This window comes from Bombus pascuorum, chromosome 2 (genome assembly GCF_905332965.1).
Source record: "Bombus pascuorum chromosome 2, iyBomPasc1.1, whole genome shotgun sequence".
Taxonomy (NCBI): Eukaryota; Metazoa; Arthropoda; class Insecta; order Hymenoptera; family Apidae; genus Bombus; species Bombus pascuorum.
Genome location: NC_083489.1, coordinates 23,381,571 through 23,404,375, shown reverse-complemented (window position 1 = coordinate 23,404,375; position 22,805 = coordinate 23,381,571). Strand labels below are relative to the sequence as shown.

Here is a 22,805-nt window from a genome sequence, read left to right as displayed (position 1 = left end):
ACCCCAACCTAACCCCAACCTAACCCCAACCTAACCCCAACCTAACCCCAACCTAACCCCAACCTAACCCCAACCTAACCCCAACCTAACCCCCACCCAAACCCCACCCAAACCCCAACCTAACCCCAACCTAACCCCAACCTAACCCCAACCTAACCCCAACCTAACCCCAACCTAACCCCAACCTAACCCCAACCTAACCCCAACCTAACCCCAACCTAACCCCAACCTAACCCCAACCTAACCCCAACCTAACCCCAACCTAACCCCAACCTAACCCCAACCTAACCCCCAACCTAACCCCAACCTAACCCCAACCTAACCCCAACCTAACCCCAACCTAACCCCCCAACCTAACCCCAACCTAACCCCAACCTAACCCCAACCTAACCCCAACCTAACCCCAACCTAACCCCAACCTAACCCCAACCTAACCCCCACCCAAACCCAACCTAACCCCAACCTAACCCCAACCTAACCCCAACCTAACCCCAACCTAACCCCAACCTAACCCCAACCTAACCCCAACCTAACCCCAACCTAACCCCAACCTAACCCCCAACCTAACCCCAACCTAACCCCAACCTAACCCCAACCTAACCCCAACCTAACCCCAACCTAACCCCAACCTAACCCCAACCTAACCCCAACCTAACCCCAACCTAACCCCAACCTAACCCCACCTAACCCCAACCTAACCCCACCAACCCCAACCCCACCCCCACCCAACCCCAACCTAACCCCAACCTAACCCCAACCTAACCCCAACCTAACCCCAACCTAACCCCAACCTAACCCCAACCTAACCCCAACCTAACCCCAACCCAAACCCCCAACCTAACCCCAACCTAACCCCAACCTAACCCCAACCCCACCCCAACCTAACCCCAACCTAACCCCAACCTAACCCCAACCTAACCCCAACCTAACCCCAACCTAACCCCAACCTAACCCCCAACCTAACCCCAACCTAACCCCAACCTAACCCCAACCTAACCCCAACCTAACCCCCCAACCTAACCCCAACCTAACCCCAACCTAACCCCAACCTAACCCCAACCTAACCCCAACCTAACCCCAACCTAACCCCAACCTAACCCCAACCTAACCCCAACCTAACCCCCACCCAACCCCCAACCAACCCCCAACCTAACCCCAACCAACCCCAACCTAACCCCAACCTAACCCCAACCTAACCCCAACCTAACCCCAACCTAACCCCAACCTAACCCCCAACCTAACCCCAACCTAACCCCAACCTAACCCCAACCTAACCCCAACCTAACCCCACCTACCCCAACCTAACCCCAACCTAACCCCAACCTAACCCCAACCTAACCCCAACCTAACCCCAACCTAACCCCAACCTAACCCCAACCTAACCCCCAACCTAACCCCAACCTAACCCCAACCTAACCCCAACCCTAACCCCAACCTAACCCCAACCTAACCCCAACCTAACCCCAACCTAACCCCCACCTAACCCCAACCTAAACCCCACCCAACCCCCAACCTAACCCCAACCTAACCCCAACCTAACCCCAACCTAACCCCAACCTAACCCAACCTAACCCCAACCTAACCCCAACCTAACCCCACCAACCTAACCCCAACCTAACCCCAACCTAACCCCAACCTAACCCCCACCCAACCCCCAACCTAACCCCAACCTAACCCCAACCTAACCCCAACCTAACCCCCCAACCTAACCCCAACCTAACCCCAACCTAACCCCAACCTAACCCCAACCTAACCCCCAACCTAACCCCAACCTAACCCCAACCTAACCCCAACCTAACCCCAACCTAACCCCAACCCAAACCCCACCCAAACCCCACCCAACCCCACCTAACCCCAACCTAACCCCAACCTAACCCCAACCTAACCCCAACCTAACCCCAACCTAACCCCAACCTAACCCCCCAACCTAACCCCAACCTAACCCCAACCTACCCCCACCCAAACCCCAACCTAACCCCAACCAAACCCCAACCTAACCCCAACCAACCCCAACCTACCCCCAACCAAACCCCAACCTAACCCCAACCCTAACCCCAACCTAACCCCAACCTAACCCCAACCTAACCCCAACCTAACCCCAACCTAACCCCAACCTAACCCCAACCTAACCCCAACCTAACCCCAACCTAACCCCAACCTAACCCCAACCTAACCCCAACCTAACCCCAACCTAACCCCAACCTAACCCCAACCTAACCCCAACCTAACCCCAACCTAACCCCAACCTAACCCCAACCTAACCCCAACCTAACCCCAACCTAACCCCAACCTAACCCCAACCTAACCCCAACCTAACCCCAACCTAACCCCAACCTAACCCCAACCTAACCCCAACCTAACCCCAACCTAACCCCAACCTAACCCCAACCTAACCCCAACCTAACCCCAACCTAACCCCAACCTAACCCCAACCTAACCCCAACCTAACCCCAACCTAACCCCAACCTAACCCCAACCTAACCCCAACCTAACCCCAACCTAACCCCAACCTAACCCCAACCTAACCCCAACCTAACCCCAACCTAACCCCAACCTAACCCCAACCTAACCCCAACCTAACCCCAACCTAACCCCAACCTAACCCCAACCTAACCCCAACCTAACCCCAACCTAACCCCAACCTAACCCCAACCTAACCCCAACCTAACCCCAACCTAACCCCAACCTAACCCCTACCTAACCCCAACCTAACCCCAACCTAACCCCAACCTAACCCCAACCTAACCCCAACCTAACCCCATCCTAACCCCAACCTAACCCCAACCTAACCCCAACCTAACCCCAACCTAACCCCAACCTAACCCCAACCTAACCCCAACCTAACCCCAACCTAACCCCAACCTAACCCCAACCTAACCCCAACCTAACCCCAACCTAACCCCAACCTAACCCCAACCTAACCCCAACCTAACCCCAACCTAACCCCAACCTAACCCCAACCTAACCCCAACCTAACCCCAACCTAACCCCAACCTAACCCCAACCTAACCCCAACCTAACCCCAACCTAACCCCAACCTAACCCCAACCTAACCCCAACCTAACCCCAACCTAACCCCAACCTAACCCCAACCTAACCCCAACCTAACCCCAACCTAACCCCAACCTAACCCCAACCTAACCCCAACCTAACCCCAACCTAACCCCAACCTAACCCCAACCTAACCCCAACCTAACCCCAAACCTAACCCCAACCTAACCCCAACCTAACCCCAACCTAACCCCAACCTAACCCCAACCTAACCCCAACCTAACCCCAACCTAACCCCAACCTAACCCCAACCTAACCCCAACCTAACCCCAACCTAACCCCAACCTAACCCCAACCTAACCCCAACCTAACCCCAACCTAACCCCAACCTAACCCCAACCTAACCCCAACCTAACCCCAACCTAACCCCAACCTTTTTTTTTTTTTTTTTTTTTTTTTTACGTGGGGAAATCCTCATGGACACCCTCCCCCCGATGGGAGTCGGGTAGTGTCGGACTCTTACCGACTAAAACCACCACGTGGCTGCTCGTACGCACAGGGAAGAAGAGGGCCCAGGGGTATCACGGTTGAAAATCTCCTGTAAGCCCTCCTCTCATCGTCTTCCCTCCTAGTGCGGAGGGGATGCTTCGCTGTGACCCCCGGGGCAGCCAACCCCGAGGTCATATTCCTCTTCTTGTTTCCTGATCCGTTGGGGGAGATGGCGGCCTCCCCCCGTTGCGCCCACTTCTCTCGCGTCGTATCCTTGCCGGGTGCTCGGCTCGGACCCTGAGCCGCTCCGCCCGCTCCTTCGCGAGCATGATTTGCTCGCAAAAGTCCCTCACTGCCTCGTAGTCCGACCGGCTACGTAGCAGCGCCTCCACGATCCTCCTCGGGGACAGGTCGTCCCCGATCTTCACCGTCAGGGTGTGTCTCTGCATGGCCCACGCGGGGCAGTGCTGCAGAGTGTGCTGGGCGTTGTCCTCCGCCTCCCCGCAGTGGTGACAGATGTTGGTCACCTCCTTCCGAATCTTCTTCAGGAACTCCCCGAACACTCCGTGCCCGGTGAGCACCTGGGTCAGCCTGTAGGTCAGCGGAACGCCCCGCGCTTCCTTCCACCTGTCCCAGACGGGCAGAACCGCGTCTACCGCGCGGTGGGACGTCTTCCTCGCCTCCTTCTCCAGTAGGAGCCGCCATCTCTCCCATGTCTCCTCTTCTATCTCCTTCCTCACCTGCAGAGGGTCTTCGTCTCGATCCCCGTCCCTGACTCTCGTGGCTCCGTACACCTTTTGAAGGGCCAGGGCTTGCAACGCGTATGGAGGGGATGCCGCCAGGACGGTCGCGGACGCGTGCGACACCGTCCTGTACCCTCTCGCTATCCTCAGAGCGGTGGTACGTTGAACCGCCCGCAGGAGTGTCTGACTTCGCCTGCTCGCGGCCAGATCCCTCGCCCAGATGGGCGCACCGTACATCGCTCGGGCTCTGACCACCCCGTCGTACAGCCTGCGCACCGCTCTCCCGGCGCCTCCGATGTTCGGGAGGATGCCGCATAGGGCGTTGGCCGCTGCCGCCACCTTTGGGGCGAGGCTCTCGAAGTGGGGCTCGAACGACCATTGGTCGTCGATGATGAGGCCCAGGTACCTCAGTTGGCTCCCCACCCGGACCCCTACCCCGTCCACGTCGATCGTCAGTCCATCCGGGGGCGGTCCTCTGCGTCTTCCGTCGTAGAACCCGAGCGCCTCCGTCTTGGCCGGAGCGACCTTCAGCCCCAGTTCTCCGATGGCCCTCGCCGCTCGCCGGGTGGCCTCCGTGGCAGCCTCCGCCGTCTCGTACCACCAGCGCCCTCCTGCCACGACCAGGGTGTCGTCCGCGTAGCAAATCAGTCCCGTGCTTCCGGGCATCGGGGTGCGGAGCACGTAGTCGTAGGCGGTTATCCACAGCATCGGTCCCAGGACCGAGCCCTGCGGCACTCCGCGCTCCACCGCTCTTCTCTCCTCTCCCTCCGTGGATCTGTACGTTATCCACCTCTCCCGGAGGTATGCCCCGATTATCCTCCGGAGGTACCCCGGAACCTCGAAGAATCGCAGGGCCTCTCTGATCTTGCTCCACGGGATCGAGTTGAAGGCGTTGGTGATGTCCAGGGAGACCGCTATCGCGATCCCTTCTCGAGCCACCACTCTCTCCACCCCCTCTCTCAATCTGCGGATCGCGTCGATGGTGGACCTCCCGCGACGGAACCCGAACTGGTTGTCGTGCCAGCCTGGTACCCTGGACTCCATGTGCGCCCCCAGACGGGAGGCGATTACTCTCTCGAAGAGCTTGCCCACCTCGTCCAGGAGGCATATCGGCCTGTACGCCGATGGGGACTCCGGCGGTCGACCCTCCTTCCTCAGCAGCACCAGCCTCGCCACCTTCCACGCCCGGGGGTATGCGCCTTCCCTCAGGCACCTGTTGTACAGATGCAGCAGGCGGGGGGCCATGATGTCCATGGTCTCCGCCCACACCCGCCCGGGGATTCCGTCCGGCCCCGGCGCCACGTCCTTGGCAGCCATCTTCTTGGTGGCTGCTTCCAGTTCCTCCCTCGTTATGTGCGCTCCGGGTTGATCCGTCGCCGGTCCGCCGCCGCCGCTCCGAGTGCATCCCCTCTCCTCCGGGGGGGCCTGTTCCGTATCCTCGCGGCGCCTCGGGGAGTCTTCCTCCTCTTCGCCTCCTTCTTCTTCCGGTCGTGGGAACAGCGTGTCGATCACCCGTGCTAGTAGTTCCCGATCCATGTTCTCGGTTATCGGGGGAGCCGCCGGCCTGAGTTTCTTCAGCACCGTCTTGTACGGTCTTCCCCATGGATCGGATTCCACGGATTCCAACAGCCGTTTCCACGACGCCTCTTTCGCTTCCTTTATGGCCCTTTGCAGGGCCATTCTGGCCTCTCTGTGGGCCCTGTACCTCTCGAGGATCTCCTCTTCGTTGCGGTTCCGCCCTCTTCTTCTCGCCCTGGCGAGCAGCCTGCGGGCTCTGTGGCAGTCGTCTCGCAGGTCCGCGATCTCCCGCGACCACCAGTAGACGCTGCTGTTGTCGCGCCTAGACCCGGCGCTGGTTCGCGGCATGGAGGCGTCGCAGGCTCTCCTCATCCATTCTCCCAATTCCTGCGCCTCCCCGTCCACGTTGCCTCGGTTCTTGTTCCTCTTCGCGTCCCAGCACCAAGCCGCTACGGTGGCCGTTGCCCGAAGCATGTCCCCGTCCCTCTCCTTCAGTTTCCATCGGCGAGGAGGGGGCAGCCCCGGGCGGCTCGATGTCCTTCCCTCGACGTTGTTGTTGTTGTCGCCGCTCGTGCTTCTCTTGGCGGGTTCGATGTCCATTAGCACGTAGAGGTGGTCCGCTAGCGTTTCCATCTCTACGGCCACCCGCCAGTTCCTTATTCTGGGGTGGAGCCTCTGCGTCGCCCACGTCAGATCTATGACCGACGCTCCTCTCCGCCCCACGTATGTGGACTCCGAGCCTCTGTTGACCAGCACGAGACCGAGACCCGCGGCCCAGTCCGCCAGTTCTCTGCCTCTCGTGGTGGTTCTGTCGTTGCCCCACGTCGTGGAGTGGGCGTTGAAGTCCCCCAGTACGAGCACCTGTCGGGGGAGAAGCCTCCTTACGCACTCTCCCATCTCGTCCAGTAGGTCCTCGAACGCCCGGATGTCGCAGTTGGGAGAGATGTATACCCCCACCACCACGAGGTCCGTCCATTCGACCGCCACGAACCCGTTGCCTCTTTCCGCGACTCGCCCGGAGACTCCCGAGGTACACGGCCAAGTGATGGCGACCCATCCGCTTAGATCTCCCGCCCATTGGGGGGATGCGGGGATGTTGTACGGCTCCGCCACCACCGCCACGTCGGTCCCGCTCTCCCGGATGGACTGGTAGAGCAGGTCCTGGGCCCTTCCGGCTCTGCCCAAGTTACACTGGAGGACCCGGAATTTACTCGGTCACCTCCATGGCCTCCCCCGGGCCACTCACTCCGATGGTGCTATCCTTCCCTCCGACTGGTGGGTTGCTCGACAGGCTGGCCTGCTCCGCGGCTCCGGTGACGCCCTTGCTCGTGGTTGTCGCCGTGGCCTCTGCTGCCTTGGCCATCGCCGTTCTCCGCGCCCTTCTCCTTCCGGATGGTCCTACCTCCGGTGGTTTGCACGCCGCGCTTCCCATCCTGTGTTTTGACGGGGCTCCTTTTGCCTCGCAGATGGGGCATCTCGGCGATGCGGCCGTGCAGTTCCTCGCCCTGTGCCCCTCTTCTCCGCACCGGAAACACAGGTGGGTTCTTCTCACCGGGGAGACGCACATCGCCGCCATGTGGCCCACCTCAAGGCATCGGAAACACTGGAGCGGTCTCCTGGGGAGTGCGATCACCTTTGCCCTGGTCCACCCCAGTGTGACCCTCCCCGCTTGAGCCAGTTTACGGGCTCCGGCCACGGGGCACTTGGCGTAGAATATCCCCATGCCGCTTCTAGATGTTCCGGCGCTCCATGCTCTGACGTCGCGGGGCTGGCAGTCCGCCGCCCTGGACAGCTCCTCCAGCAGTTCCTCCTCGTTAAGGGATATGTCGACCCCCACCAATTTGATCTCGGCCGTCGGTACCGGGACTGATACTCTGACGGTGGAGGGGTCCAATACCCCGGCTAATCGCGACGCCAACTGCGTGGCCTTGCTCATGCCGGCGTCGTCCGGGATATTGATCACCATGGCCCCGGTCGCCGCCTTTCTCGTTCGGACGTACTCCAGTCCGCATTTCTGGAGGGTCTTGTCCCGTCTCGCCTCCGCCAGGATCTCCTCGTACGTCTTCGGAGCCCCGTCCCTCAGCGTGAGCGTTACCGCCGATGACGTTGGGGGGGGTCGGAGTGCTGGCCGCACGACCGCCGATCCCGCCCTGCCCGCCACCGTCGCGTACGTCCGTTTCGCCGGTTGGGCTCCTGTCTTCTTCTCTCCGTTTCTTTCTCTCCTCCTTTCCCCTCCACCTAATGCGGCGGGGGTCGTCCTTGGCGGTTGCCCGGCTGGTCCCACCGCCGATCTCGCCCTGCTAGTTTGTGGCGCGATGGGGAGGGGGGCGCCGTGGCCCGCTTCTTTCCTCCTCTGTTCCCTGGCCTTCCGTCTCGCATTCCGCGAGACCATGGTCCTCCATTCCCCGTCCGTCTCCTGTCCCTGTCCCTCTTGCTGTTGAGAGGGTTGGGAGGATTGCGGGGGTTGTTGGGGAGGCTTCGGGCTCGCCGTCCGCGGCATCGTCGTCCGCTCTTTGTCGCCGCTGTTGTTCCCTCCTGTCGCTTGTCTCCGCAGGCCCGTTCCCCTGAGGGCTTCCCTGAGCTCTTCCCTCAGGGTCCCCAACAGGGATGGGCCGAGGCTGCTTATCGACTTCTTTAGCATCTCTATTTCTGCTCCGATGTCGTCCTTGGCCCTCCCGCTGCTCCGGGGAGCCTGCGCCTCCGTCGGGGACGGCGCCGCTGTCTCGGCCGTGCCTTTCAGGAACCTGTCTATCCTTTGTTCCAACTCCTCGTTCCTCCTCTTCAGGCTTTCCACCTCTCTTTCCAGCGCCTCCCTCTTCTTCCTTTCTTCCAGGAAGTCTGGCACCCGGGAGGTGGTTGTTTGGTGGGACCATGCCGCGACGGTGTACTCGACCGCGTCCTTGAGGGTTTTGACGTACGTCCCCTTGAGGTTGGAGGACGTCGCCGCCACCTTCAGGACCTCGGCCTGATGTCGCCGTACTTCGGCGTCCACGTCTCTCGGTGAGGACCCTTGGATAACGTTCCTCATTCGGTCCGACACCTCTGGAGTCACTTTCGTTATTTTCCTCTTCTTGCCCCTCGCGGTGACCGAGGCCATTGACTCCTCGTCCTCCGATCTGCCATCCGAGGTCGACTCCTTTCTCATCCGAGACGACTCTATCGAGCCGTCTATGGACCTGTGCCCATCTTGCGCTTTCACTTTGTCCCTGACGTTCTTGGGGATTTTGAACGTTTGGAACACGTTGCCGCTGTGCTCCGCTGCGGTTGGAAGCGGGGTTGACGGGACCGCGAGCGGGGCGAGCGACGGCGTCGGTGTCGGTTTCCCTCCCCGGCTGTTGCTTCTTCTCCTGTCCACGGGTCCCGCCCTCTCCGCTTTTCTCTCCCCGCTTCTTCCGCGGTTCTTTGCCGCTTCGATGTTGTTCGCTTTTGTCCTTGCGGGAGGCCCACCCTCGCGGGTCTCCTCCATCGCGACGTCTTCCATTTCTTCACCGGACGCGTTTACGCGTATGGGGGCCCGGTGGCCCACCCCCACACGGCCACGGTCGCTAGCTAACGACGCAGTGGGGCCCGCTTGACCACCCACTCCTGCGCCGGTACTGGGGTATCCCTCCCCTGCACCGTAAACGTCGATTTCTTGGTTATCCTGCATATCCATATATCCATATTTTTTCTCTTTCTTCTTCTTCCTCCTTCCTCCTTCCTTCTTCATCAGGTGCATGGTTGACGAGCCATGCCCTCGTTTGCTTTGCCACTCACTCTTTCGCACCCTACCCCGGTCGGGACCGATGCAGGATGACGGGGAGCCCCACGTGAAGGTGAGGTGAGTGGTCTTGACAGATATGGGCCCACCAACTTCTCCGAAGTTCTCCGCACCGGATCAGCGATCTGACGGGCGCCACAGCGCCGACCAGCCGCCACCCGACTATAGGTGAACATCAGATACATCGGGGTTTCTCAGGGCATGATGCTACGCACTGAGAACCCATACCCGCCTCGTGCTCCCCAACCTAACCCCAACCTAACCCCAACCTAACCCCAACCTAACCCCAACCTAACCCCAACCTAACCCCAACCTAACCCCAACCTTTTTTTTTTTTTTTTTTTTTTTTACGTGGGGAAATCCTCATGGACACCCTTCCCCCAATGGGGGTCGGGTAGTGTCGGACTCTTACCGACTAAAACCACCACGTGGCTGCTCGTACGCACAGGGAAGAAGAGGGCCCAGGGGTATCACGGTTGAAAATCTCCTGTAAGCCCTCCTCTCATCGTCTTCCCTCCTAGTGCGGAGGGGATGCTTCGCTGTGACTCCCGGGGCAGCCAACCCCGGGGTCATCTTCCTCTTGTTGTTTCCGTATCCGTTGGGGGAGATGGCGGCCTCCCCCCGTTGCGCCCACTTCTCTCGCGTCGTATCCTTGCCGGGTGCTCGGCTCGGACCCTGAGCCGCTCCGCCCGCTCCTTCGCGAGCATGATTTGCTCGCAAAAGTCCCTCACTGCCTCGTAGTCCGACCGGCTACGTAGCAGCGCCTCCACGATCCTCCTCGGGGACAGGTCGTCCCCGATCTTCACCGTCAGGGTGTGTCTCTGCATGGCCCACGCGGGGCAGTGCTGCAGAGTGTGCTGGGCGTTGTCCTCCGCCTCCCCGCAGTGGTGACAGATGTTGGTCACCTCCTTCCGAATCTTCTTCAGGAACTCCCCGAACACTCCGTGCCCGGTGAGCACCTGGGTCAGCCTGTAGGTCAGCGGAACGCCCCGCGCTTCCTTCCACCTGTCCCAGACGGGCAGGACCGCGTCTACCGCGCGGTGGGACGTCTTCCTCGCCTCCTTCTCCAGTAGGAGCCGCCATCTCTCCCATGTCTCCTCTTCTATCTCCTTCCTCACCTGCAGAGGGTCTTCGTCTCGATCCCCGTCCCTGACTCTCGTGGCTCCGTACACCTTTTGAAGGGCCAGGGCTTGCAACGCGTATGGAGGGGATGCCGCCAGGACGGTCGCGGACGCGTGCGACACCGTCCTGTACCCTCTCGCTATCCTCAGAGCGGTGGTGCGTTGAACCGCCCGCAGGAGTGCCTGACTTCGCCTGCTCGCGGCCAGATCCCTCGCCCAGATGGGCGCACCGTACATCGCTCGGGCTCTGACCACCCCGTCGTACAGCCTGCGCACCGCTCTCCCGGCGCCTCCGATGTTCGGGAGGATGCCGCACAGGGCGTTGGCCGCTGCCGCCACCTTCGGGGCGAGGCTCTCGAAGTGGGGCTCGAACGACCATTGGTCGTCGATGATGAGGCCAAGGTACCTCAGTTGGCTCCCCACCCGGACCCCTACCCCGTCCACGTCGATCGTCAGTCCATCCGGGGGCGGTCCTCTGCGTCTTCTGTCGTAGAACCCGAGCGCCTCCGTCTTGGCCGGAGCGACCTTCAGCCCCAGTTCTCCGATGGCCCTCGCCGCTCGCCGGGTGGCCTCCGTGGCAGCCTCCGCCGTCTCGTACCACCAGCGCCCTCCTGCCACGACCAGGGTGTCGTCCGCGTAGCAGATCAGTCCCGTGCTTCCGGGCATCGGGGTGCGGAGCACGTAGTCGTAGGCGGTTATCCACAGCATCGGTCCCAGGACCGAGCCCTGCGGCACTCCGCGCTCCACCGCTCTTCTCTCCTCTCCCTCCGTGGATCTGTACGTTATCCACCTCTCCCGGAGGTATGCCCCGATTATCCTCCGGAGGTACCCCGGAACCTCGAAGAATCGCAGGGCCTCTCTGATCTTGCTCCACGGGATCGAGTTGAAGGCGTTGGTGATGTCCAGGGAGACCGCTATCGCGATCCCTTCTCGAGCCACCACTCTCTCCACCCCCTCTCTCAATCTGCGGATCGCGTCGATGGTGGACCTCCCGCGACGGAACCCGAACTGGTTGTCGTGCCAGCCTGGTACCCTGGACTCCATGTGCGCCCCCAGACGGGAGGCGATTACTCTCTCGAAGAGCTTGCCCACCTCGTCCAGGAGGCATATCGGCCTGTACGCCGATGGGGACTCCGGCGGTCGACCCTCCTTCCTCAGCAGCACCAGCCTCGCCACCTTCCACGCCCGGGGGTATGCGCCTTCCCTCAGGCATCTGTTGTACAGATGCAGCAGGCGGGGGGCCATGATGTCCATGGTCTCCGCCCACACCCGCCCGGGGATTCCGTCCGGCCCCGGCGCCACGTCCTTGGCAGCCATCTTCTTGGTGGCTGCTTCCAGTTCCTCCCTCGTTATGTGCGCTCCGGGTTGATCCGTCGCCGGTCCGCCGCCGCCGCTCCGAGTGCATCCCCTCTCCTCCGGGGGGGCCTGTTCCGTATCCTCGCGGCGCCTCGGGGAGTCTTCCTCCTCTTCGCCTCCTTCTTCTTCCGGTCGTGGGAACAGCGTGTCGATCACCCGTGCTAGTAGTTCCCGATCCATGTTCTCGGTTATCGGGGGAGCCGCCGGCCTGAGTTTCTTCAGCACCGTCTTGTACGGTCTTCCCCATGGATCGGATTCCACGGATTCCAACAGCCGTTTCCACGACGCCTCTTTCGCTTCCTTTATGGCCCTTTGCAGGGCCATTCTGGCTTCTCTGTGGGCCCTGTACCTCTCGAGGATCTCCTCTTCGTTGCGGTTCCGCCCTCTTCTTCTCGCCCTGGCGAGCAGCCTGCGGGCTCTGTGGCAGTCGTCTCGCAGGTCCGCGATCTCCCGCGACCACCAGTAGACGCTGCTGTTGTCGCGCCTAGACCCGGCGCTGGTTCGCGGCATGGAGGCGTCGCAGGCTCTCCTCATCCATTCTCCCAATTCCTGCGCCTCCCCGTCCACGTTGCCTCGGTTCTTGTTCCTCTTCGCGTCCCAGCACCAAGCCGCTACGGTGGCCGTTGCCCGAAGCATGTCCCCGTCCCTCTCCTTCAGTTTCCATCGGCGAGGAGGGGGCAGCCCCGGGCGGCTCGATGTCCTTCCCTCGACGTTGTTGTTGTTGTCGCCGCTCGTGCTTCTCTTGGCGGGTTCGATGTCCATTAGCACGTAGAGGTGGTCCGCTAGCGTTTCCATCTCTACGGCCACCCGCCAGTTCCTTATTCTGGGGTGGAGCCTCTGCGTCGCCCACGTCAGATCTATGACCGACGCTCCTCTCCGCCCCACGTATGTGGACTCCGAGCCTCTGTTGACCAGCACGAGACCGAGACCCGCGGCCCAGTCCGCCAGTTCTCTGCCTCTCGTGGTGGTTCTGTCGTTGCCCCACGTCGTGGAGTGGGCGTTGAAGTCCCCCAGTACGAGCACCTGTCGGGGGAGAAGCCTCCTTACGCACTCTCCCATCTCGTCCAGTAGGTCCTCGAACGCCCGGATGTCGCAGTTGGGAGAGATGTATACCCCCACCACCACGAGGTCCGTCCATTCGACCGCCACGAACCCGTTGCCTCTTTCCGCGATTCGCCCGGAGACTCCCGAGGTACACGGCCAAGTGATGGCGACCCATCCGCTTAGATCTCCCGCCCATTGGGGGGATGCGGGGATGTTGTACGGCTCCGCCACCACCGCCACGTCGGTCCTGCTCTCCCGGATGGACTGGTAGAGCAGGTCCTGGGCCCTTCCGGCTCTGCCCAAGTTACACTGGAGGACCCGGAATTTACTCGGTCACCTCCATGGCCTCCCCCGGGCCACTCACTCCGATGGTGCTATCCTTCCCTCCGACTGGTGGGTTGCCCGACAGGCTGGCCTGCTCCGCGGCTCCGGTGACGCCCTTGCTCGTGGTTGTCGCCGTGGCCTCTGCTGCCTTGGCCATCGCCGTTCTCCGCGCCCTTCTCCTTCCGGATGGTCCTACCTCCGGTGGTTTGCACGCCGCGCTTCCCATCCTGTGTTTTGACGGGGCTCCTTTTGCCTCGCAGATGGGGCACCTCGGCGATGCGGCCGTGCAGTTCCTCGCCCTGTGCCCCTCTTCTCCGCACCGGAAACACAGGTGGGTTCTTCTCACCGGGGAGACGCACATCGCCGCCATGTGGCCCACCTCCAGGCATCGGAAACACTGGAGCGGTCTCCTGGGGAGTGCGATCACCTTTGCCCTGGTCCACCCCAGTGTGACCCTCCCCGCTTGAGCCAGTTTACGGGCTCCGGCCACGGGGCACTTGGCGTAGAATATCCCCATGCCGCTTCTAGATGTTCCCGCGTTCCATGCTCTGACGTCGCGGGGCTGGCAGTCCGCCGCCCTGGACAGCTCCTCCAGCAGTTCCTCCTCGTTCAGGGATATATCGACCCCCACCAATTTGATCTCGGCCGTCGGTACCGGGACTGATACTCTGACGGTGGAGGGGTCCAATACCCCGGCTAATCGCGACGCCAACTGCGTGGCCTTGCTCATGCCGGCGTCGTCCGGGATATTGATCACCATGGCCCCGGTCGCCGCCTTTCTCGTTCGGACGTACTCCAGTCCGCATTTCTGGAGGGTCTTGTCCCGTCTCGCCTCCGCCAGGATCTCCTCGTACGTCTTCGGAGCCCCTTCCCTCAGCGTGAGCGTTACCGCCGATGACGTTGGGGGGGGTCGGAGTGCTGGCCGCACGACCGCCGATCCCGCCCTGCCCGCCACCGTCGCGTACGTCCGTTTCGCCGGTTGGGCTCCTGCCTTCTTCTCTCCGTTTCCTTCTCTCCTCCTTTCCCCTCCACCTAATGCGGCCGGGGTCGTCCTTGGCGGTTGCCCGGCTGGTCCCACCGCCGATCTCGTCCTGTTTGTTTGTGGCGCTATGGGGAGGGGGGCGCCGTGGCCCGCTTCTTTCCTCCTCTGTTCCCTGGCCTTCCGTCTCGCCTTCCGCGAGACCATGGTCCTCCATTCCCCGTCCGTCTCCTGTCCCTGTCCCGCTTGCTGTTGAGAGGGTTGGGAGGATTGCGGGGATTGTTGGGGAGGCTTCGGGCCCGCCGTCCGCGGCATCGTCGTCCGCTCTTTGTCGCCGCTGATATTCCCTCCTGTCGCTTGTCTCGGCAGGCTCGTTCCCCTGAGGGCTTCCCTGAGCTCTTCCCTCAGGGTCCCCAACAGGGATGGGCCGAGGCTGCTTATCGACTTCTTTAGCATCTCTATTTCCGATGCGATGTCGTCCTTGGCCCTCCCGCTGCTCCGGGGAGCCTGCGCCTCCGTCGGGGACGGCGCCGCTGTCTCGGCCGTGCCTTTCAGGAACCTATTTATCCTTTGTTCCAACTCCTCGTTCCTCCTCTTCAGGCTTTCCACCTCTCTTTCCAGCGCCTCCCTCTTCTTCCTTTCTTCCAGGAAGTCTGGCACCCGGGAGGTGGTTGTTTGGTGGGACCATGCCGCGACGGTGTACTCGACCGCGTCCTTGAGGGTTTTGACGTACGTCCCCTTGAGGTTGGAGGACGTCGCCGCCACCTTCAGGACCTCGGCCTGATGTCGCCGTACTTCGGCGTCCACGTCTCTCGGTGAGGACCCTTGGATAACGTTCCTCAATCGGTCCGACACCTCTGGAGTCACTTTCGTTATTTTCCTCTTCTTGCCCCTCGCGGTGACCGAGGCCATTGACTCCTCGTCCTCCGATCTGCCATCCGAGGTCGACTCCTTTCTCATCCGAGACGACTCTATCGAGCCGTCTATGGACCTGTGCCCATCTTGCGCTTTCACTTTGTCCCTGACGTTCTTGGGGATTTTGAACGTTTGGAACACGTTGCCGCTGTGCTCCGCTGCGGTTGGAAGCGGGGTTGACGGGACCGCGAGCGGGGCGAGCGACGGCGTCGGTGTCGGTTTCCCTCCCCGGCTGTTGCTTCTTCTCCTGTCCACGGGTCCCGCCCTCTCCGCTTTTCTCTCCCCGCTTCTTCCGCGGTTCTTTGCCGCTTCGATGTTGTTCGCTTTTGTCCTTGCGGGAGGCCCACCCTCGCGGGTCTCCTCCATCGCGACGTCTTCCATTTCTTCACCGGACGCGTTTACGCGTATGGGGGCCCGGTGGCCCACCCCCACACGGCCACGGTCGCTAGCTAACGACGCAGTGGGGCCCGCTTGACCACCCACTCCTGCGCCGGTACTGGGGTATCCCTCCCCTGCACCGTAAACGTCGATTTCTTGGTTATCCTGCATATCCATATATCCATATTTTTTCTCTTTCTTCTTCTTCCTCCTTCCTCCTTCCTTCTTCATCAGGTGCATGGTTGACGAGCCATGCCCTCGTTTGCTTTGCCACTCACTCTTTCGCACCCTACCCCGGTCGGGACCGATGCAGGATGACGGGGAGCCCCACGTGAAGGTGAGGTGAGTGGTCTTGACAGATATGGGCCCACCAACTTCTCCGAAGTTCTCCGCACCGGATCAGCGATCTGACGGGCGCCACAGCGCCGACCAGCCGCCACCCGACTATAGGTGAACATCAGATACATCGGGGTTTCTCAGGGCATGATGCTACGCACTGAGAACCCATACCCGCCTCGTGCTCCCCAACCTAACCCCAACCTAACCCCAACCTAACCCCAACCTAACCCCAACCTAACCCCAACCTTTTTTTTTTTTTTTTTTTTTTTTTTCTTTTTTTTTTTTTTTTTTTTTTTTTTTTTTTTTTTACGTGGGGAAATCCTCATGGACACCCTTCCCCCAATGGGGGTCGGGTAGTGTCGGACTCTTACCGACTAAAACCACCACGTGGCTGCTCGTACGCACAGGGAAGAAGAGGGCCCAGGGGTATCACGGTTGAAAATCTCCTGTAAGCCCTCCTCTCATCGTCTTCCCTCCTAGTGCGGAGGGGATGCTTCGCTGTGACTCCCGGGGCAGCCAACCCCGGGGTCATCTTCCTCTTGTTGTTTCCGTATCCGTTGGGGGAGATGGCGGCCTCCCCCCGTTGCGCCCACTTCTCTCGCGTCGTATCCTTGCCGGGTGCTCGGCTCGGACCCTGAGCCGCTCCGCCCGCTCCTTCGCGAGCATGATTTGCTCGCAAAAGTCCCTCACTGCCTCGTAGTCCGACCGGCTACGTAGCAGCGCCTCGACGATCCTCCTCGGGGACAGGTCGTCCCCGATCTTCACCGTCAGGGTGTGTCTCTGCATGGCCCACGCGGGGCAGTGCTGCAGAGTGTGCTGGGCGTTGTCCTCCGCCTCCCCGCAGTGGTGACAGATGTTGGTCACCTCCTTCCGAATCTTCTTCAGGAACTCACCGAACACTCCGTGCCCGGTGAGCACCTGGGTCAGCCTGTAGGTCAGCGGAACGCCCCGCGCTTCCTTCCACCTGTCCCAGACGGGCAGGTCCGCGTCTACCGCGCGGTGGGACGTCTTCCTCGCCTCCTTCTCCAGTAGGAGCCGCCACCTGTCCCATGTCTCCTCTTCTATCTCCTTTCTCACCTGCGGAGCGTCTTCGTCTCGATCCCCGTCCCTGACCCTCGTGGCTCCGTACACCTTTTGAAGGGCCAGGGCTTGCAACGCGTATGGAGGGGATGCCGCCAGGACGGTCGCGGACGCGTGCGACACCGTCCTGTACCCTCTCGCTATCCTCAGAGCGGTGGTGCGTTGAACCGCCCGCAGGAGTGCCTGACTTCGCCTGCTCGCGGCCAGATCCCTCGCCCAGATGGGCGCACCGTACATCGCTCGGGCTCTGACCACCCCGTCGTACAGCCTGCGCACCCCTCTCCCGGCGCCTCCGATGTTCGGGAGGATGCCGCATAGGGCGTTGGCCGCTGCCGCCACCTTTGGGGCGAGGCTCTCGAAGTGGGGCTCGAACGACCATTGGTCGTCGATGATGAGGCCCAGGTACCTCAGTTGGCTCCCCACCCGGACCCCTACCCCGTCCACGTCGATCGTCAGTCCATCCGGGGGCGGTCCTCTGCGTCTTCTGTCGTAGAACCCGAGCGCCTCCGTCTTGGCCGGAGCGACCTTCAGCCCCAGTTCTCCGATGGCCCTCGCCGCTCGCCGGGTGGCCTCCGTGGCAGCCTCCGCCGTCTCGTACCACCAGCGCCCTCCTGCCACGACCAGGGTGTCGTCCGCGTAGCAGATCAGTCCCGTGCTTCCGGGCATCGGGGTGCGGAGCACGTAGTCGTAGGCGGTTATCCACAGCATCGGTCCCAGGACCGAGCCCTGCGGCACTCCGCGCTCCACCGCTCTTCTCTCCTCTCCCTCCGTGGATCTGTACGTTATCCACCTCTCCCGGAGGTATGCCCCGATTATCCTCCGGAGGTACCCCGGAACCTCGAAGAATCGCAGGGCCTCTCTGATCTTGCTCCACGGGATCGAGTTGAAGGCGTTGGTGATGTCCAGGGAGACCGCTATCGCGATCCCTTCTCGAGCCACCACTCTCTCCACCCCCTCTCTCAATCTGCGGATCGCGTCGATGGTGGACCTCCCGCGACGGAACCCGAACTGGTTGTCGTGCCAGCCTGGTACCCTGGACTCCATGTGCGCCCCCAGACGGGAGGCGATTACTCTCTCGAAGAGCTTGCCCACCTCGTCCAGGAGGCATATCGGCCTGTACGCCGATGGGGACTCCGGCGGTCGACCCTCCTTCCTCAGCAGCACCAGCCTCGCCACCTTCCACGCCCGGGGGTATGCGCCTTCCCTCAGGCACCTGTTGTACAGATGCAGCAGGCGGGGGGCCATGATGTCCATGGTCTCCGCCCACACCCGCCCGGGGATTCCGTCCGGCCCCGGCGCCACGTCCTTGGCAGCCATCTTCTTGGTGGCTGCTTCCAGTTCCTCCCTCGTTATGTGCGCTCCGGGTTGATCCATCGCCGGTACGCCGCCGCCGCTCCGAGTGCATCCCCTCTCCTCTGGAGGGGCCTGTTCCGTATCCTCGTGGCGCCTCGGGGAGTCTTCCTCCTCTTCGCCTCCTTCTTCTTCCGGTCGTGGGAACAGCGTGTCGATCACCCGTGCTAGTAGTTCCCGATCCATGTTCTCGGTTATCGGGGGAGCCGCCGGCCTGAGTTTCCTCAGCACCGTCTTGTACGGTCTTCCCCATGGATCGGATTCCACGGATTCCAACAGCCGTTTCCACGACGCCTCTTTCGCTTCCTTTATGGCCCTTTGCAGGGCCATTCTGGCTTCTCTGTGGGCCCTGTACCTCTCGAGGATCTCCTCTTCGTTGCGGTTCCGCCCTCTTCTTCTCGCCCTAGCGAGAAGCCTGCGGGCTCTGTGGCAGTCGTCTCGCAGGTCCGCGATCTCCCGCGACCACCAGTAGACGCTGCTGTTGTCGCGCCTAGACCCGGCGCTGGTTCGCGGCATGGAGGCGTCGCAGGCTCTCCTCATCCATTCTCCCAATTCCTGCGCCTCCCCGTCCACGTTGCCTCGGTTCTTGTTCCTCTTCGCGTCCCAGCACCAAGCCGCTACGGTGGCCGTTGCCCGAAGCATGTCCCCGTCCCTCTCCTTCAGTTTCCATCGGCGAGGAGGGGGCAGCCCCGGGCGGCTCGATGTCCTTCCCTCGACGTTGTTGTTGTTGTCGCCGCTCGTGCTTCTCTTGGCGGGTTCGATGTCCATTAGCACGTAGAGGTGGTCCGCTAGCGTTTCCATCTCTACGGCCACCCGCCAGTTCCTTATTCTGGGGTGGAGCCTCTGCGTCGCCCACGTCAGATCTATGACCGACGCTCCTCTCCGCCCCACGTATGTGGACTCCGAGCCTCTGTTGACCAGCACGAGACCGAGACCCGCGGCCCAGTCCGCCAGTTCTCTGCCTCTCGTGGTGGTTCTGTCGTTGCCCCACGTCGTGGAGTGGGCGTTGAAGTCCCCCAGTACGAGCACCTGTCGGGGGAGAAGCCTCCTTACGCACTCTCCCATCTCGTCCAGTAGGTCCTCGAACGCCCGGATGTCGCAGTTGGGAGAGATGTATACCCCCACCACCACGAGGTCCGTCCATTCGACCGCCACGAACCCGTTGCCTCTTTCCGCGATTCGCCCGGAGACTCCCGAGGTACACGGCCAAGTGATGGCGACCCATCCGCTTAGATCTCCCGCCCATTGGGGGGATGCGGGGATGTTGTACGGCTCCGCCACCACCGCCACGTCGGTCCTGCTCTCCCGGATGGACTGGTAGAGCAGGTCCTGGGCCCTTCCGGCTCTGCCCAAGTTACACTGGAGGACCCGGAATTTACTCGGTCACCTCCATGGCCTCCCCCGGGCCACTCACTCCGATGGTGCTATCCTTCCCTCCGACTGGTGGGTTGCCCGACAGGCTGGCCTGCTCCGCGGCTCCGGTGACGCCCTTGCTCGTGGTTGTCGCCGTGGCCTCTGCTGCCTTGGCCATCGCCGTTCTCCGCGCCCTTCTCCTTCCGGATGGTCCTACCTCCGGTGGTTTGCACGCCGCGCTTCCCATCCTGTGTTTTGACGGGGCTCCTTTTGCCTCGCAGATGGGGCACCTCGGCGATGCGGCCGTGCAGTTCCTCGCCCTGTGCCCCTCTTCTCCGCACCGGAAACACAGGTGGGTTCTTCTCACCGGGGAGACGCACATCGCCGCCATGTGGCCCACCTCCAGGCATCGGAAACACTGGAGCGGTCTCCTGGGGAGTGCGATCACCTTTGCCCTGGTCCACCCCAGTGTGACCCTCCCCGCTTGAGCCAGTTTACGGGCTCCGGCCACGGGGCACTTGGCGTAGAATATCCCCATGCCGCTTCTAGATGTTCCCGCGCTCCATGCTCTGACGTCGCGGGGCTGGCAGTCCGCCGCCCTGGACAGCTCCTCCAGCAGTTCCTCCTCGTTAAGGGATATGTCGACCCCCACCAATTTGATCTCGGCCGTCGGTACCGGGACTGATACTCTGACGGTGGAGGGGTCCAATACCCCGGCTAATCGCGACGCCAACTGCGTGGCCTTGCTCATGCCGGCGTCGTCCGGGATATTGATCACCATGGCCCCGGTCGCCGCCTTTCTCGTTCGGACGTACTCCAGTCCGCATTTCTGGAGGGTCTTGTCCCGTCTCGCCTCCGCCAGGATCTCCTCGTACGTCTTCGGAGCCCCGTCCCTCAGCGTGAGCGTTACCGCCGATGACGTTGGGGGGGGTCGGAGTGCTGGCCGCACGACCGCCGATCCCGCCCTGCCCGCCACCGTCGCGTACGTCCGTTTCGCCGGTTGGGCTCCTGTCTTCTTCTCTCCGTTTCTTTCTCTCCTCCTTTCCCCTCCACCTAATGCGGCGGGGGTCGTCCTTGGCGGTTGCCCGGCTGGTCCCACCGCCGATCTCGCCCTGCTAGTTTGTGGCGCGATGGGGAGGGGGGCGCCGTGGCCCGCTTCTTTCCTCCTCTGTTCCCTGGCCTTCCGTCTCGCATTCCGCGAGACCATGGTCCTCCATTCCCCGTCCGTCTCCTGTCCCTGTCCCTCTTGCTGTTGAGAGGGTTGGGAGGATTGCGGGGGTTGTTGGGGAGGCTTCGGGCTCGCCGTCCGCGGCATCGTCGTCCGCTCTTTGTCGCCGCTGTTGTTCCCTCCTGTCGCTTGTCTCAGCAGGCCCGTTCCCCTGAGGGCTTCCCTGAGCTCTTCCCTCAGGGTCCCCAACAGGGATGGGCCGAGGCTGCTTATCGACTTCTTTAGCATCTCTATTTCTGCTCCGATGTCGTCCTTGGCCCTCCCGCTGCTCCGGGGAGCCTGCGCCTCCGTCGGGGACGGCGCCGCTGTCTCGGCCGTGCCTTTCAGGAACCTGTTTATCCTTTGTTCCAACTCCTCGTTCCTCCTCTTCAGGCTTTCCACCTCTCTTTCCAGCGCCTCCCTCTTCTTCCTTTCTTCCAGGAAGTCTGGCACCCGGGAGGTGGTTGTTTGGTGGGACCATGCCGCGACGGTGTACTCGACCGCGTCCTTGAGGGTTTTGACGTACGTCCCCTTGAGGTTGGAGGACGTCGCCGCCACCTTCAGGACCTCGGCCTGATGTCGCCGTACTTCGGCGTCCACGTCTCTCGGTGAGGACCCTTGGATAACGTTCCTCATTCGGTCCGACACCTCTGGAGTCACTTTCGTTATTTTTCTCTTCTTGCCCCTCCAGGTGACCGAGGCCATTGACTCCTCGTCCTCCGATCTGCCTTCCGAGGTCGACTCCTTTCTCATCTGAGACGACTCTATCGAGCCGTCTATGGACCTGTGCCCATCTTGCGCTTTCACTTTGTCCCTGACGTTCTTGGGGATTTTGAACGTTTGGAACGTGTTGCCGCTGTGCTCCGCTGCGGTTGGAAGCGGGGTTGACGGGACCGCGAGCGGGGCGTGCGACGGCGTCGGTGTCGGTTTCCCTCCCCGGCTGTTGCTTCTTCTCCTGTCCTCGGGTCCCGCCCTCTCCGCTTTTCTCTCCCCGCTTCTTCCGCGGTTCTTTGCCGCTTCGATGTTGTTCGCTTTTGTCCTTGCGGGAGGCCCACCCTCGCGGGTCTCCTCCATCGCGACGTCTTCCATTTCTTCACCGGACGCGTTTACGCGTATGGGGGCCCGGTGGCCCACCCCCACACGGCCACGGTCGCTAGCTAACGACGCAGTGGGGCCCGCTTGACCACCCACTCCTGCGCCGGTACTGGGGTATCCCTCCCCTGCACCGTAAACGTCGATTTCTTGGTTATCCTGCATATCCATATTTTTTCTTTCTTCTTCTTCCTCCTTCCTCCTTCCTTCTTCATCAGGTGCATGGTTGACGAGCCATGCCCTCGTTTGCTTTGCCACTCACTCTTTCGCACCCTACCCCGGTCGGGACCGATGCAGGATGACGGGGAGCCCCACGTGAAGGTGAGGTGAGTGGTCTTGACAGATATGGGCCCACCAACTTCTCCGAAGTTCTCCGCACCGGATCAGCGATCTGACGGGCGCCACAGCGCCGACCAGCCGCCACCCGACTATAGGTGAACATCAGATACATCGGGGTTTCTCAGGGCATGATGCTACGCACTGAGAACCCATACCCGCCTCGTGCTCCCCAACCTAACCCCAACCTAACCCCAACCTAACCCCAACCTAACCCCTCAACGTTGTGGAGGGGTGGAAAACGATTCTACGTTCTTGGAAATCGTTGGACAGACTTCCACAACACTGTGGAGGGTTGGAAGACCATTCTACGTTATTGGAAATCGTTGGATAGCCTTCCACAATATTGTGGACGTTTGGAAAACCACTCTACGTTATTGGAAATCGTTGGATAGCATTAAACAACATTGTGGACGGTTGGAAAACCATT

General features: G+C 61.7%; 3 protein-coding genes across 3 annotated transcripts; all 3 read right to left on the bottom strand.

The window, feature by feature from the left end:
• Positions 1-3,671: 3,671 nt before the first annotated feature.
• Positions 3,672-9,459, bottom strand: LOC132904729 (uncharacterized). Its single transcript, XM_060955443.1, has 2 exons — positions 6,988-9,459; positions 3,672-6,932 (listed from the first exon to the last, which is right to left on the bottom strand). The coding sequence occupies exons 1-2, from the start codon at positions 9,457-9,459 to the stop codon at positions 3,672-3,674; spliced, it is 5,733 nt and encodes a 1,910-aa protein (XP_060811426.1).
• A 611-nt stretch (positions 9,460-10,070) lies between these two features.
• On the bottom strand, positions 10,071-15,858 carry LOC132904728 (uncharacterized). The gene is made up of 2 exons (XM_060955442.1): positions 13,387-15,858; positions 10,071-13,331 (listed from the first exon to the last, which is right to left on the bottom strand). The coding sequence occupies exons 1-2, from the start codon at positions 15,856-15,858 to the stop codon at positions 10,071-10,073; spliced, it is 5,733 nt and encodes a 1,910-aa protein (XP_060811425.1).
• A 627-nt stretch (positions 15,859-16,485) lies between these two features.
• Positions 16,486-22,210, bottom strand: LOC132904727 (uncharacterized). Its single transcript, XM_060955441.1, has 2 exons — positions 19,802-22,210; positions 16,486-19,746 (listed from the first exon to the last, which is right to left on the bottom strand). The coding sequence occupies exons 1-2, from the start codon at positions 22,208-22,210 to the stop codon at positions 16,486-16,488; spliced, it is 5,670 nt and encodes a 1,889-aa protein (XP_060811424.1).
• Between the last annotated feature and the right edge of the window lie 595 nt (positions 22,211-22,805).